The following is a 15,810-nucleotide window of genomic DNA, read 5'->3' as shown; positions in this document are numbered from 1 at the left end:
GGCCTCACAGCACAGTGGTCTAGAGGCCAGGCAAGCTCCCTTCCTGGGACCTCCTCTGGGTCCAACTTCCTTCCCCAGTTCAGGATCCAGGGAGCCAGAATCAGCACTCTCCAGCCACACTCTCCTCCCGGGAATCCGGGTTATGCAAAACCCCAGGCCCTGCAGCCCCTTCCAGTACCCACTGCACACTGAGGCAGCTGCCACCTGTACTACACGAGGCCACGAATCCATCCAGACAGCTGTGGCCACTCAGCTTTCCTTTCTCTGAAAGAGGAGTAAGATGGGGCTAAGACTAGCCCTGCCCCTCACAAGGCTGCAGTGAGATGGTAAACGTGGAGTGCTAGGAGCTAGGAGCGTGGCCGTGCAAACAGACACCCATCCCATTGCCTCTCCGTAGGAGGGGGAACTCCCCAGGGCAGGACAGCCTGATACGTAGGCCCTGGGTGCTGGGAAGGTAAAGAGGTCCCAGCTGAAGCTGGGCCACCATGCATTCTTCCTGGAACAAGGTGTCGGAGGAAAATATACATTGGAATAGAGCTGAAGGTCTGAAGACTGATCTGAGCTCGGCTGGTCTGGTGGAGAAGACTTCCTCCCTGGGTAAGGTAGTTCCTGGCCAGGTGTGGAACTGCAGGGCTTTTGGGTGTTTGGGGCTGTGGAACCTGGGGTTGCATGCTTCTTCCTGCTGGCTTTGGGAAGCATCCAGAAAGGCAGGCACCCTTTCCTGTGGTCCTCAGACAGCCATGTGCTGGTAAATAAATCCTATTAAAACTTGATAAAAGAATTGGGAAGTGAGGAGTTTTGAGTACTTAATACTTTTGTTTTGAATACAATGTATTTAACTGTTACTTAATATAATTTAATTTTTAGTATAGGCTGCGTTTAACAACTGGTTGGTAAGATCCCTGAAAATTTTACAAATGGCTCTGGCGAATAAATATGAGCCAACTCAGGTGCACCACTGCCTGGGATCAGGGGACAGGCCCCAGAGAAGTTCCTTGAAATGACATCACATCTGCTGGGCCTCCTGGGAGATCCCAGTGCCCAGGTGCAGCCCCAAACCTCCATCTCTAGGAGGGGGTGCCTGGCGCATCTCTGTAGCTCGAGTTGGAGATTAAGCATGTCAGCTGGACACCAGGTTGCCCCTCATCCTAGAATTTCAAGCATTCCAGCTGTCACTGACCCTCCTTGTCACCTGGTACCTGCATCAGCTCCAGCTCCACTCTTGCTGTCTGCCCTTTACCCGGCTTCAGATACTTGTGTCTCTAACTTATTCTGGAACCTCGGAAAGATCTGTTTCCTGGTTTGTTTCCTAGGGTTGCCCAGGACTCAGCTCACTTCTGTGGGGGGTTAGCTCCTTCCCATCCTGACAGCTCCGTGTAACCACCTTCCACCTGCTCTGGCTCGGGGACTTCACTGCCCTCACACACAGTCGGGGCCTTAGTCTCTACTCAAGGCTGTGGGGGAGGTCATAGATGTGGCTTTCTGTCCCGTCTCTCCTCCTCATCGTCCAAACGCCGGAATCCTCTGGTGAGGAAGGTAGGGGAGCTCTTCTGCCACAGGCACAGTGCTGTGGGCAAGAGAAGAGTCTCTCTGGCTGGCAATGAACTCAACTTTCATGACTTTTGAATGAGGGAGAAGAGGCTCCGAAGGGAAAATTGCCAACTCATCCCGTCCTTCCTCCTGGGAACCTACCTGAATCTAGTATGGAGATGTTAAAGGAGAGATGACTAAGAATATGATCTTAGCTTGGGAACAATCAATTATCCCTCTAAGAGCAGACCCTGCTGCAAACACCACCCAGGGTTGGCAAGGCTCTCCCCTCCCCCACTTTGCCCGCGGTGGAGGCAGGTGGCCCCAAATGTTCCCACTTGCCCAGCCCCACTCACCAATCTCCTCGTACCGCATCACTGTGCCCAGATTGGCATTCTCATCTAGGGAGGAAAGAGGAAATGCAGAAGCATCAGGGAACCAACTTCCGGGTACCTGATGGCATTCTGTACTGAGAGGGAGGACCCGGGGTGGGGTGACTGGGTGGGAGTAGGGACATCTGAGTAGTGTAAATGGAGAGGGAGCATCTCCTCAGGCTCCAGAGGCAGGATTCACTGTTCTGGGACTTTCAGAATTGGACAGCCCGGCTGGGTTGCCAATGACGGACACACTCGTGCTCATGCTGAGCGCATTTTGTTTCCTTCTGTATTTGGGGGAGGCTGGCCACAAGAGCACCTTCCTTGAACCTAGGGTGACAGCTTGTAGCGTCACACGGAGGCGGCCCTCTCTCGTTCAGCGTTCTGGTTCAAAGAACAAGCAAAACTGAGTACGCTGAGATTTTTCACGTGGCAGGATGGAGAGGCCGGGAAAGGTGTGAAAGACAGAGGCTTTACCATGTGCTCTGAGTGTGCACGCCCACATGGGGCACACGGTGTGCAGAGCACCATGGGGATGCCACCCTGGCCCCCTGCCTCCTCAACCATCCCTCTTAGTTCCTATTCAAGGTTGGAAATTTGAGAAATGGCAGAAGTCAGCCCCAAAGAGTCAAAGGAATGGGGCCTAGACCTTCAGCTCTTCTGCAGAGTCGAATTTGGGGTTTGTAGGAGAAAGAGCCCCAGAGGCAGCTATTCTCATCTATGCTGAGTCCTTAGGGGAGCGGCCAAAAAATGGAGAAAATTAAGGAAAGGGCTTGTGTGTTCTTAGCCTCTCAGCAGGAGTACTGACACTGCCAGAGCTGGGAGGACCTGAGGGAGGATGCTGGGCCTCCGAGAACTCTCAGGCGGGTGGACACATCCTATAGAGGGAAGGACCAGAACAGCCCAAGGAGGGGAGAGGAGTGGGGAAGGTCTCCAGGATCCCTGAGCCAGGATGATCGCGCCTCTGGGCTCCCATCACACCTTGGCCCTGCAGGCCTGGTGACATCCTCTCTTCTCTCCCAATTTTTGCTCTATAAATACTCATCCCACAGCAGGTGCTGGGGCTTGTCTGGTGAATGAACAAAGGGAGGAGGGAAAGAAAAGAGGCGGGATTGGTAAAGAAGGTCCTTGCTCCCTTACCCACAAAGGTGAAGCGCTCCACCGGTGGGCGGACACAGCAGATCCGGCTTAGGCTTTCTCCCACCTTTCCCAGGATCTTGGCTATGGGAGAGACAGCAAGACAGACAGGGACAGACGGAGAGAACCACTCACAACTCACACTCGCGTCAGTCCCACATTTGGGCCACTGTAAACAGTGGGGCTGCCCTGGAGGGGCAGGGGTTGGGTCATGGAGGCAGTAGGAGGGTGGAAAGAAAGAACAGAAATATGACAGCCCAAATTCCCTCTTCTCATTCCCAGTCCAAGGCACAAGCATTCTGAGCCCTAGATGGGAATCTATTTTCTGGTCATGTTTATTACACTGTTGAAAAATTGGAAAATATGGAAGAGGAATATATATAAAAAGGAAAATAGAAAGCACCCATAATTCCACCGCTAGAGATAACCACCACTAAAGTATGCGTATATTTTTAATTTTCTTCCATTTTTATTATGTGTATTAATGCAGATATGTCTACGTAACATAAATTGGATCATAGTCTACATTTAAAGGGCCTGTGCCCTGTTTGCATTTTTCGTTTTTTTAATATCATGTGCATTTCCTCAGCCACCCCCAACACTAAACAGTAACACCCAAATCCACGGAGACTCGGCCTGTGGCAAAGAATTCATTTGGAGTAATTTCTGCTGAGCAAAGGCCTTCCTTCCCTTTCGGATGGTGTTTAGAATAATCAGACATTCTACTTTGGCTGAGAGGGATCTGGTTTTCAGTGATCTTTCTGAGCTCTAATCCAGAGAAGTTTTCTGAGCCCCCAGACGTAGCTATATGCAAACTATGAAATTCTGGCTCATCCTTGTGAATTACCCTATTTATGATAGACTGATAACCAAATAGATTATGGTCTCTAGGCTTGAAAAGTAATACCAGGATCTGTCTCTTGCAATTGACCTGGAAGAAAATATTAGGAAGAACGTGGACCTTGGAATCAGACAGCCCTGAATATGAATTCTGGCTCTTCTACTTTTGAGCTGTGTGACCTTAGGCAAATCACTCACCTTCTCTGAAGCCCAGTTTTCTCTTTGTAAATGGGACTATAATATCTATATCACAGAATTACCGCATTAAATGAGAACCCGTGTAAAGCACTGAGCACCGTGCAAGCATATAATACTAGGTGCTGAGTAAATGTTGGGGGACCCCTGCTCTTTGTCAGTGAAGGGATGGCTAAGAGTGTGGGACTCTGGCTGCAGACTGCCTGGGTTTGACTCCTGGCCCTGCTACTTCCTTACTGTGTGACCTTGGTAAGATCCTCAACCTCCTTAGAAAAGGCAGAGAAAAATGCTCCCTTTTGTCTTTAATACCCACTTAAGGCACTCATATTTATATTAAAATGCACACCATCACCCCTGTCTCTCTCTGTCTCTGTTCCTGTCTCTATCACTGTGACTATTTCTCTCTGATGCCCTACATTGAGAGTTCTCAAAGTATGGTCCCTGGACCAGAGCATCAGCATTGACTTTTTAAAAATGCGAATTCTCTTCCTTCTTCCAGACCCACTGAATCAAATTCTGGGGCAGCGCTTAGCGATCTGGATTTTAACAAGCCCTGCAGGCGATTCTGAAGTATGAGAGCCCCTGCTCTACACCAATGTTCCCCTACCTGCAGTGGGCTTGGTGGGCACATTGCTGTTCTGGTAAATGGGCTGGGAGGTCTCATTCTGGGGCTGTCCAATCACAGGCGTCATGGAGGGTGTGTTGACATTGGAGAGGATGCAGCCAGTCACCCGCTGGGGGAAGGAAGAAGGGCAGAGTCAGTGTCGTTAGCCCAAGAGACTTATGAAAGCATTTCCCAGTTATCTCCAAATGCTCATCTGCTTGTCCATCATGGTCAGGTGTCCTGGAACTGAGAAAGAAGGCTGGAGGTGGGTTCTAGACCCAGCCACACCCTGTGACCACACTAGGCTAGCAGGAGGTGAGAGAGCTCGATGGGAAACGCGTGGGCTGTGTTGTTTCACAGACCTGGGTTCAAGTTTGAGCTCTGCCCCCTTCTGGCTGTGTGACCTTGGATAGTTACCTGCCCTTGAACCTCAGCTCAAGAGCCTAACATAGAGAGGCAAAAGAGCCACCTTTCTGGGCTGCGGCAGGATTACACGAGTGAGCATACACAGAGCGCCTTTAGAGCATCTGGCACCTGGCAGGAACTTTGTACATGTTGTGACCTTCTGTGGAACATGCATGCCTGCCCTCCCTGCCTGCTTCATGGGGCTCAAATGAGGTCATGTCTGCAAAAGGGCTGTGCAAGCTTGGGAAAGGTCGTGCAAACACCAGGCGCTATCACCACCTGCCGCCTCTCCAGGCCAGAGATGCCAATGACAGGGCCAAGCTGGGGAGCAGTGCCAGGCAGAGCAGGATGTGTTTGTGCTGCAGGAAGAGGGGCGGGGTTCTGGGAACTCTTGCGCCTGCTCAGAGTGTGAATACACATTCCAGAGCCAAACGGAAATTCTATGTGTATTATCCATTGTCCTGTGTTATCTGGCCTGCTGCTTCTCTCTAGTGCTACAGAAAACACAGAGCTGATAACGCAGCATTCTTCACAGCTGACCCAGAAGCAACCCCCCTTGCCCGCCGGGAGTGGAGCTATTGGGCAACAGAGAAACAAAGGGTGATTTTTCACTCTGTTTAGCTTCATAGGGCTGTTGCTTATTCAAGGTCCCTTCCCTGAAAGCCAGCTTCCCCTCAATCCCTGGCCCACCACCCTTTCTGGATTACTGAGTCCTGCTGCCAGAGGACACCAAGTCCAAGGATTGGGGTGACCCTCCAAAGGCATCTTCCACACACCACCGTGCAGGCAGAGCAGAACGTGAGAACTTCCGAGCCCTGGAAGGGCAGGCGTTTGTCTTGTGGGGTGACCTGTCACTTCTGTAATGTTCCTGACAGGCGATGGTCACGACAGCCAGCAGCCGCATCTGGGAGCCAGCTGAGGTCGGGGACCACAGGATCTTCTCAGCCTGCTTTGTGGGATTCTCTGTGCGGCTGCGGCTGGTGGAGTGGAAGGGACAGTTTGCCTCCTTTTTATTATGCTTTCACATCCAGAAAAGAAAACGCCACACTCTCATTAAATAACCGGTCTGGTAGCTGAGGATTTTCTTCTTCTTGCTGCATGCATCATTAGTCCCATTCGACTTGTTCTATGCTGGAGAAGAGAAGTGCTGGCCACCTGCCCCGCTCTGCCCTCCACAGGCTCCCACGTTCGCAAAGCCTTGCATCACCTATTAAGCCCCGTGTCTATCTCTCCAACAGGTCCACTCTCCAGGCCAGGAACACCGGCCTGATGCTGGGACCGGGCAGACTGGGAGTTACAAGCAGCTCCAAGCTCCCGCTCCAAGGTGGGGGCCATCGTGACTGGCATTCTTTGCCGGCCTGTGACCATCACTGCAACAAGCTGGGGGTCCTTGGCCAAGCATCTCGGGCCCAGACTCGTGCTTCTGGGCCTGAGTAACAGAGGGAGGGCTCGGGAAGCCCAGACATTTAGACAGCAAAAGAGCAGCCAGGCTTTCTGGCTGGTAGAGCCAGGGCTCTGGCGTGCCCGCAGGGTCCCTGATTCCTCCCTTCCGTCACGCAGCCTGAGGCTCCTGGGTGACCAGAAGGATCACAGGCCCCCAGTGTGAAGCCACTGAGATTCAAAGGATGTCTGCGAATCTTAGCCTCTCCTGACGGATACATCCTTATACAGTAAGATGGGATGTCTTTTATTACTGCCGTTGTTGAGACAAGCCCAGAGGAGCAAGTCAGGGCCACCCTACGTCAGAGTCCTTCCAAAGGGACCAGGAAAGACTCGGGATGTGTGTGAAGGGTTCTGAAAGCAGAAAGAGAGGAGATGGGTTTTCTTCAATTCCATGGGGGAAAAGCTTATTAGACGAAGCAACAGCCAACTCGTCCTCTCCACTTCTCTTGCTCTTGGCTTCCTGGATGGTCTGGAGCCCCAGAAGTCCACATCTGTTCAAATAAAGCAGGTGGAGAGTGGGGGGGATTGGGGCTGCTGGCGGCTCCCCAAGGAGAAGATTCTGAAAGGCCCCTCTGACAGCAAACACAGATGCGATGGAGGCGCCCCCTGTGCCAGGACGATGCCATTCTGATCCTTGTTTGGGGCTGGGGAGGGCTGTGTATCCGGGTCAGTGGAGGCAAGGAGGATGGATTGCGTCTCGTCTCGGTGGGTCAGGCTTCTTGCTATTGATGGCACCGCTTTTCTCCCCCGCACGGTGGGAGTCGATGGGTTGCTGTTGATCTGTGAAGGGCGCTTTCTGCACACGCTGACCGGTGCTGCTGGCGGGTGAGGAACCCGTGCTTACCTAGCAACCAGGTCCTCGTCACTGCGCACGGCCACAAGCCCTGGGCAGCCATCTGCGTGGACTAGGCAGTCACTGTGTGTCCGCAGATACCCTGGTTCACCTCTCTGTGCTTCCTTTCACCCACAAATAAAACAGAGATGAGAACACCGTCTGCCCGTGGACTCTTGTGAGGAGGAATGAGTGTGCATGACAGTACGCCGCCTGCGGGTATGAAGTACGGCAGTCACGGCAGCCTACGCTGGGGTAAGAGGACCAATGGGTCTCCAGGAGGTGTAGCAGGAGGACCCGGCTGCTTGTAACTCCGCCCAGCGCCCCTCTCTCCTCCTTTCTTTGCTCGCTTCCCCTTCTCTCCTCACTTTCCGAAGTTTTCCAGCTGTGGTCTCCTGAATCCCACCTTGAACTTACTGCCAGAAGATGAAAACTGCCCCAAGTCATATCGAGGAGGGGGACAAGGCAGGAAGCAGCCTCTGGTGCTGCTCTGGGTCCCTAATTCACTGCCCTCCTTGCTGCTGCTCGGAGCCTGGTCTCCCCCACCGCTGGCGGAGAAGCAGGAAACGACCAGGTCATAGGCCGGCAGCATCCTTTCCCTGGCCTGCCCGGCTTCCGGGGTCCACCCAACCCTGAGCCTGGCCCAGCTTACCTTCATGAGGTCCCGATGGTGTTCGAGGACGCTGCAGGTTGTCTGCCAGGTGTCCTGATAGCACTCCCACGGGTCCACCCTGACAATAGGAAAGATGTTTCCCTTGGTGTCCATTCTCACACTCTTTGCTTATTGGTTCCTTCCAATGACATGGCTCAAAAAGCTTAGCAGACCTGGTCATACCATGTACTTAGACCTCGAATCAGGTAAAACATGGGCTTGAAACACCTTCCTGAGCCTCAGTTTCCCCACTGTAAAATGAGAGGAGTTTGACACAGGCTTACATGAACAGTTGCTGGTATTGGTCTGGCCAGGTTTAATATCAGCACCAGACCTTCCCAACTGTGGGGCTTTGGGAAAGTTATGTGATTTTTTTGGTGCTCACTTTCCCATCTGTAAAATGGGAATAACAATAATAGCTCTCTTGCGGGGTTATTAGAAGGGGTCAATGAGTTTTCTATGCAAAGTGCTTAGTATAGTGTCTTGCTCTTAGTCTTACCTGCAAAATGGGAATTCTCCTCTGGACCTTATAGGACTGTGATAAGAATGAAATGAGCCAGGCCCCCATCAAGTGGCGACTGCAGTTACCCGAACTGGGGAATCTGCCCACGTCTGACTCCCTGTGCAGCGGGGTGCCCTGTGGGCATGCAGGTGGGCACGGCAGCCAGGCCGGAAGGCACAGCCCCGCAGACTGGCCAACCCCTGCTGCCCACGGGATGTGAAGTGAGCAGGGATCCAACCCCTGACGGATGCAGCGCTTGGGCTTAATTACCAACTTAACGAGCTGCTACATTGGGACGTTCCTCAAACGCGTCCTTAGCAGTTGAGCATTCCCTCCCTAGCCCCACCTCACAGCACACCTAAGGTTCCCAGAGATGAGATCTCATGAACTGAAAACGCTGAGCGACCCAGCTTGCCCTGAGCCCCCAGATCCCCGACCACCGTCCCCCCTGAGATGGGCAGACACCTGACCTGGCTAAACAGGCTCCCCCATGTCCAGGGACTCTGTGCACCCACGCCCCATGTCTCGAGCTAGCTCCAAGCCTCTCTGGTGACCTCAGTTCGCGGAACTCTGATTTCCCCAGTGCCTGGAGCAGTGCAGGGCAGGCAGTAAGTGCTCAGTGAATATTTGTTGAATGAATGAGGGAGTTATTTCAGAATCTTCTAATCACATACAAGCAGTAACAGTCTCCTGTTCAGTATTTCCCCCACTGGACCCCATTTTCCCCTGAGATCATGAGGTGCCGTGCTAAGAGGCTCCGTCTCTACCCTGACTTGACCACAGATGTGCTGTTCCCTCTCAAACTCCTTGACTTCTCCTGAGCTGTCTCCCAACCTCACCTCCGTCTCGGGGCGGGGGTGGGGGGCGGTGAGAAAGTCTGTAAAGGGCATGCACTTCTCACACAAATCACTGCGCACAAATGGCACGGATCACTATTTAATTATTATTGTCGCTTTTCTTCACTGCTCCCATTTCCACTTGCCCCATCTCTTCTCCGCTAACTCTGCATCCCTCATTCTGAGGTCAGCGGCCCTTCATTTCTCTCCTTTCCTGGAAACCTCTAGGTGCTGCTTATTTTTCCACTGGGGGAAATCACAATACAAATGGTGTATCGTTATTTTTTTTAAAAAAGTCATCTTCTCATGCAAATTATAACTGTAGGAGCTTTGGGGGACATAATTAGCATAATTCGTGGAGGTTTGCTTTAATTACACTGCAAGCACGATGGATAACGGTGTCTCCCATCTTAGGACTGCGCAGGGACCGTCTGCGGGAAAGGCCGTGAGCGCTTGGACCTGCCCCCCCCACTCCGTCCCGCCCCTCTGTCCCACTGTCATCGCGGGGCCCTAGGAAGCCTGAACAGGAATGGAAAATAGCCAAAGCCGGGGGACCTTCCCTGAAAGGTGGTGACAGCTCATAGAAGTGAGTACGGATGGAAGTGGAGAGGCATCTCGGCTTCTCTGGCCCTGCCTCACCCCAACCCCAGTGATGTTTGTGGAAGCTCCGAGCATACTCCTGAATCCAAACGTGCCAGAGCAGATGAAACACCAAAAGCTCCCTCTTCAGTTCCCCAGGCTGTATAGCTTGGTTAAAAAACAAAGTCATCAGGCCACCCCCGAACGCTGACGTAATTATCGCCTGCATGGGGTTACTCTCTCCCCTGGCCTGCCCACTCCTGTGGGGACTCTTCCTTTTTTCCGCCCATTCCCAGGGTGTCCCTGGGCCACCCACCTCTGGCATCATCAGGCCAGCCCTACCTGATCCAGTCGGAATTCTGGACGGCCAGCTGACACATGACGAGACGGTGCCGGCTCGACACGAGGCCCTGGGAAGCAACAGAGCACTTGTTGGGAGGCTCCTCTGGTCCCCACAGACGCCCTAAGGCTCCAGCCCAAGCCAGCCCGTTATAAAAGCGCAGCATTCTTCCGTGCCGACAGAGAATGCAGGTGTGACCCCTCCACACGTCCCCCTGCCACACACAAGCGTACAGTGGCGGGGTGGGCGGGAGAGGAAGAATGGACGGTGTGTGCAGTATACTCTCCTCCCCCATCAGAGTCAGAGTTGAGCCTCCACTGACGAAGAAGCCAGTGTGTACCCAGCACAGAGAGGAGACTTGACGTGGTGAGTGTTGCCTTGCTTCCCGGCTCCATCTGGCTGGGTCACCTCCCCAGAGCCCACCAAGTTGTATCTGGGGGAGGAGATTGAGGTCTGGGAGAGCTTCTAGATTTTCTGGGATGTGTGGCAGGGAGGGAGGGAGGGGCAGGGAAATGAATTTTAAATCAGATTATGGGAGGCATAGGCCTTTTTCTCCTAAAATCCCAGGAAAGATTGCCCAGCCCATTACCAGCCCCCAGTTTGGCATCCGTGCCGAGTCACACGGCATGGATGAGTTCTGACTGGGCCTGGTCGCAGGCAGCTGTTCCTCCCAGCTGCTGCCCAACCCCCATTCACTCAGGTCTGACTGTGGTCCAGAGATGGGAAGCAGGACACCTGCTAATGGGTGTTTTGCGTTTCCAGGAATCGTAGATGGCAGAGATGGCAGCGGAGCAGCTTTACATCAGAGGAACCATCGGGTCAGGAAGGGGGGTTAGGGAGGAGAGGGGCAAAGGAGGAACCCACCTGTTTTCCATAGGAGTCGTGGACAGGAGACACAATCCCACCAATGACAATAAACCTTCCAGTTTTGTGTAGATAATCTCTGGCTCTTTCTAATTAAGAGAAGAAAACCTCACATTATAAAGAGGAAAGGTGTGGATTAGAGGTGATCATTGAAATCAATACGTTCAGCTCTGTAACGCTTATTTCCCATCTTTCTTGCCATTTAAATAGAAAGTGCCAACTTTCAAAGCAAACATTGGTGATTCAAAAGGTTATGGAACCAGATTTCAGCCCCCAAAGCAAAAGGATTTAGAAGTCAAGGGGATTAATCCAGGTTTAAAGGTCCAGTGCTGGCCTAGCTTAGAGAGATTTAAAACAAGCACCTCACTCAAAACCAACAGAGCAACTGATTGGAATTAACCATTATGATCACAAGCAGAAATTATTCCGAAGTGAAGGAGTCATTTTCTAAAAAGAAAAAAGAAGAAGCCTTCTTATAATATGAAAGGTGGGCTGACTGCCTCATGGAGTTACTCAGAAGAGGAAAATCACCAAAACAAATTTAAAGGGCCTTCTACATAATTAGGGAGAATTAACAATCAGACCAGAAAACCAACATTACAGTTGGTTGAGAAAAGTTCGGCCAGAGAAAAGCCTTTTTTTTCTGCTGAAAAAAAGTCATGATGTTGCTTTTTCAAATTTACCAGACAAGCCCAATTTCATTTTCATGAGACAATTTAGCAAACTAAGAAGTGATGAAGATTTTGGTTCTGTCTTTCTTCCAAGGCGGTTCGTTGTACAAATCCAGCAGGTCCTGAGCTACTACAGCTGAGGGAAGGTGGCGTGGATTTACTGTGTAGGTGAGGGATTCTGTAAGGGAACAGGGGCTTGGGTAGCAAAACTGGCTGTGTAGTTTACAAGCAAGCTTCCAGGATCATCCTGCTGGCTCTCTTAAAAATTTTAATCCTCACCACATTTGCCTCTTTTTTTTCTTTCGATGTGAAATCTCTTAAAGTTTTTTTAAAAAAGTAATTAATAAACTTTATTTTTTTTAAGCACAGTTTTAGATTTACAGAATAATTAAGCAGATAGTACACAGAGTTCTATGTATTCAGTCCCCCCATCTTCCGACCTCCCCCCCCACGCACCCCATTTCCATTGTTATTACTATCTTGCATTAGTGGGGTATAATAGTTACATTTGATAGGCCCGTACTGACACATTGTTATTAACTATAGGACATAGTTTACATTGAGATTCACTCTTTGTGTTGTATGCTTTTGCGGGTTTTGACAAATACATAATGACATGTGTCCACATTGGTTTCACAGAGAATAGTTTCTCCACGCTCAAAATCCACTGTGCTCTCTACCTATTCATCTCTCTCCCTCCTTCCAACCGCTGGTAACCACTGATCTTTTTACTATCTCTATGGTTTTGTCTTTTTCAAAATGCCAAATAGTTGGAATCACACACTATGTAGCCTCTTCAGACTGGCTTCTTTCACTTAGCAATTCATATTTAAGGTTCCTCCATGTCTTTTCCTGGCCTGATAACTCATTTCTTTTTATTGCTGAATAATAGTCCATTGTCTGGACGTAACACAGTTTGTTTATTCATTCACTAATGGAAGGTCATCTTGGTTGCTTCCAGTTTTCACTGATTATGAATAAAGCTGATATAACATTCATGTGCAGGTTTTGGAGTGGACATAAATTTTCAACTCAGGTAAATATCAAGGAGTGTGATTGCTGGAACATACGGTAAAAGTACGTTTAACTTTGTAAGACACTGCCTAACTATCTTCCAAAGTGGGTGTACAATTTTGCAGTCCCACCAGCAATGAATGAGCGTTCCTGTTGCTCCACATCCTCACCAGCATTCAGTGTTGTCAGTTTCTAACATTATAACGTGTGTCATCTTTGCTTTTCAAAAGAGTGATATTACTTCACTAGTTTCCAAATCTTATTCTGAGGTCAAGAATAAATTGAAGGCCTTGTAGCAAAACCTTTTGGATATCTGAATAAATTCTATAGCCCCTCCTCTCTTCCCTTTGCCCTTTACACCCCAGTCTTCCTTAGGATCATTTCCATATGGGCTTTGGCTGTCACAGATCCTCTGCTGCAATAAGCCAGACCTTCCTTCGTCTCCTTATCTTAGAAAAAGTGTCCTCTCTTTACTCTCCACTTACCCAAGCTTTTCACTTGAAGCTCAGCTCCACCCCACATCCAGCATGCCTGCCCTGGCAACATCCCCCTTTGCTGGACTTACTGACCTACTAGCTCCCTGTGCATCCTGTTCAAGGGATATGATCTGGAAATTGTTTCTGAAAGTTTGTGTCTTTACTCCTCTTCTGTACGGAATTCTTCAAAGCCAGGGACTTTGCTGTAGAGAAGAGGTCCCAAATGCACAGCTAAAGGAGATGTGCAGTTAACATACACGTGAGAAGCAAGCAGAGTGTAAGATGATTTACATTCAAACAACCTTGGCTTGTTCTGTTGCCACTTGACACACTGTACAGGCTTAAGAAAAGCAATCCACAAGTAGTTCAGTCTGTCACCCATGCCAAAGACTTCTTGGGCTCTTAAGCACTCAGCACAGTGGCTTGTTTATTGAGTAATGCTTGTTCAACAAATGCTCATACCTAGAAGGCTCAAGTAGCCACCTTCCCTTAGGGTTTCCTTCCACTGGGCCATGTCCGTCCGGAGAGCCACCCACTCCATTCCTCAGACCACACTCCAGAATTTCCAAGGGAAATAGGTTGCACCAAGCAACCTCATTGCCTTGGAAAATGTTATCCTTTCCCTCTGGCCAAGATGAGGGGGCACTTCCCCTGGCAATGCTCCAAATCTCACTGTCTCACAAAGAAGCAATTTTTGAAAGGAATAGCCCCAACCCTACACCCTAAAAAAGGATTCCTGATCTGACATAGTTAAACACAGAAGAGTCATGATTGTGATCATGCAGTCAAATCAATTCAGTTAACATGTATTGAGCACAAAATACCATGATGGATCCTAGGGGGATAAGAGTGGCTTTATTTATTATTCTCCAAAGGTTCACAATAATGGAGAAACAGAAGGCTCTAATGAGAGGCAAATTGGGTGAGTGCTATAGTTGTGGCTTTCAATGTTGTTGCTGTTGGTGGTGGTGTTTTACTACAACCCACAGTAAGAAATACATTTTATATCCTGGCACAATACATACGTATGTATGTTTATGTATAATTAACTGAAACAAATGTTACAATGTTTTCTAGTACATTCTATTCTAGTAATTACAAATTTAAATAAAAAGCTGGTCACAACCTAGTAATGCGTGGCAACCTATATTTTGAACAACTCTGTGAGATACTAGGGCACGTGGGAAAAGGGACAAGAGAGGTAATTTTGTCTTTCCAAGGAGTGTGAGGAGTTCCAGCAAATATTCAGAAATTGCACAGTTTAAAGTATGCTTATCAACTGGTTTAGTCTTAACCACTAGGGTTAGGCTGTAGGGGGCCTGGTAGGGGTGGGGTGAGGGTGAGGGAGGGGTACTGTTGGCTAAGCAAGTGGGAATCAAATTTCAAAGGGTCCTGAAAGCCAGGCAAGGAATGTGACTTTTATGCCACTCTTTGGTCAACATGCATTCTGTGGACCACTTGCATTGGAATTACCAGGGAGAGGCTATTAAAATGCACATTTTTAGGTCCTCATCCAGAGTTACTGAGTCAAAATGTCTGGGATTGGGACTTAGTCTACTTCTAAAATTAGTTTCCCCAGGTGATTCTTTTGCTCTCTCAAGTTTGAGAACAATAGACATACATTGAGAATAACCATAAAGATGAAAAGTATAGATAGTAGGGAATCATTGAAGGCTTTTGAACATGGGGAGTGACATGCTCTGAGCTTGAAGAAAAACTCACAGAAGGGATAGTGAAGGTGGTGAAATATCCTACCTTAAAGGAGACAATCATTCCTGGCAGGAAGTTTTGGGCCAGGTGATGAGGGATAAAGGAAGAAGATGACCCATCAGAACTTCCCAGAGAATGTTCAGGGACCATGGATTTCCTCCTCTCTCCAGACATTTTGTTTGCTTTGCCTCTGGGGCTTTGCAGTTGGATGTGTCAATGCAATGCCATGTCATCAATATTTCAGACCATACCTTTATGACTATACTAATAGCGCTAGGTTTTATATTCTGCAACTCACTTGTTGCCTTATTATCCTCTAATTTGAATGGAATGTCAGGCAAGTAAGAAACTGGAGGGACTTAATCTTGGAGGAGTCAAGATGGTGGTGTGGGAAGATGCAGAGTTCATGTCTCCCCACAACTAGGGTGCCTGCCAGACACTGGAGGGAGACCCCAACGCCCAAGAAGGTGGAAAGAACCCCCAAGCAAACTGGTAGGACATTGGGGGACTGAGGGGGGAGGAGAAGTGGAGTCTGGACAGGACCGGCGCCCCTGATGGGTGGCTGAGATGGGGGAGGGGTTCCCATGCCTGGAGGGACCCTCAGGGGCTCGGATCAGGGGGGAGGGGGCTCAGCATTTCCACTGCCCAATTGGCCAGGGAAGTCTGCCCGGCTCTCTCTAGCCGGGTCCTATGCCCTCAGAGGTCCCCTCTGGGCTGGGTTGGTCCTGGGGGCATAAAAGGGAGGCTGGGAGAGATCAGGAGAGGCAGGTGGGAGGAACCTTCCAGGACAGGAGGAGCAGGAGAGG

The 15,810-nt window shown here is 50.0% G+C and overlaps 1 protein-coding gene across 4 annotated transcripts in view; it reads right to left on the bottom strand.

Annotated features, from left to right (window-relative positions):
- NMNAT2 (nicotinamide nucleotide adenylyltransferase 2) overlaps window positions 1–15,810 on the bottom strand; it is a 210,666-nt gene that overhangs the window by 32,904 nt on the left and 161,952 nt on the right. For all 4 annotated transcript variants that reach the window (XM_082473575.1, XM_082473573.1, XM_082473576.1 and 1 more), the window contains 6 exons: window positions 11,134–11,222; window positions 10,272–10,339; window positions 8,013–8,091; window positions 4,684–4,810; window positions 3,045–3,125; window positions 1,887–1,931 (listed from right to left, as the gene is read on the bottom strand). In XM_082473575.1, coding sequence (XP_082329701.1) covers window positions 1,887–1,931; window positions 3,045–3,125; window positions 4,684–4,810; window positions 8,013–8,091; window positions 10,272–10,339; window positions 11,134–11,222 — 489 coding nt within the window. The remainder of the gene's footprint in view (window positions 1–1,886; window positions 1,932–3,044; window positions 3,126–4,683; window positions 4,811–8,012; window positions 8,092–10,271; window positions 10,340–11,133; window positions 11,223–15,810) is intronic.

The sequence above is a fragment of the Balaenoptera physalus genome (assembly GCF_965194825.1).
Source record: "Balaenoptera physalus genome assembly, chromosome: 1".
In the NCBI taxonomy this organism is placed as follows: Eukaryota; Metazoa; Chordata; class Mammalia; order Artiodactyla; family Balaenopteridae; genus Balaenoptera; species Balaenoptera physalus.
This window is presented reverse-complemented; position numbering and strand designations above follow the sequence as displayed.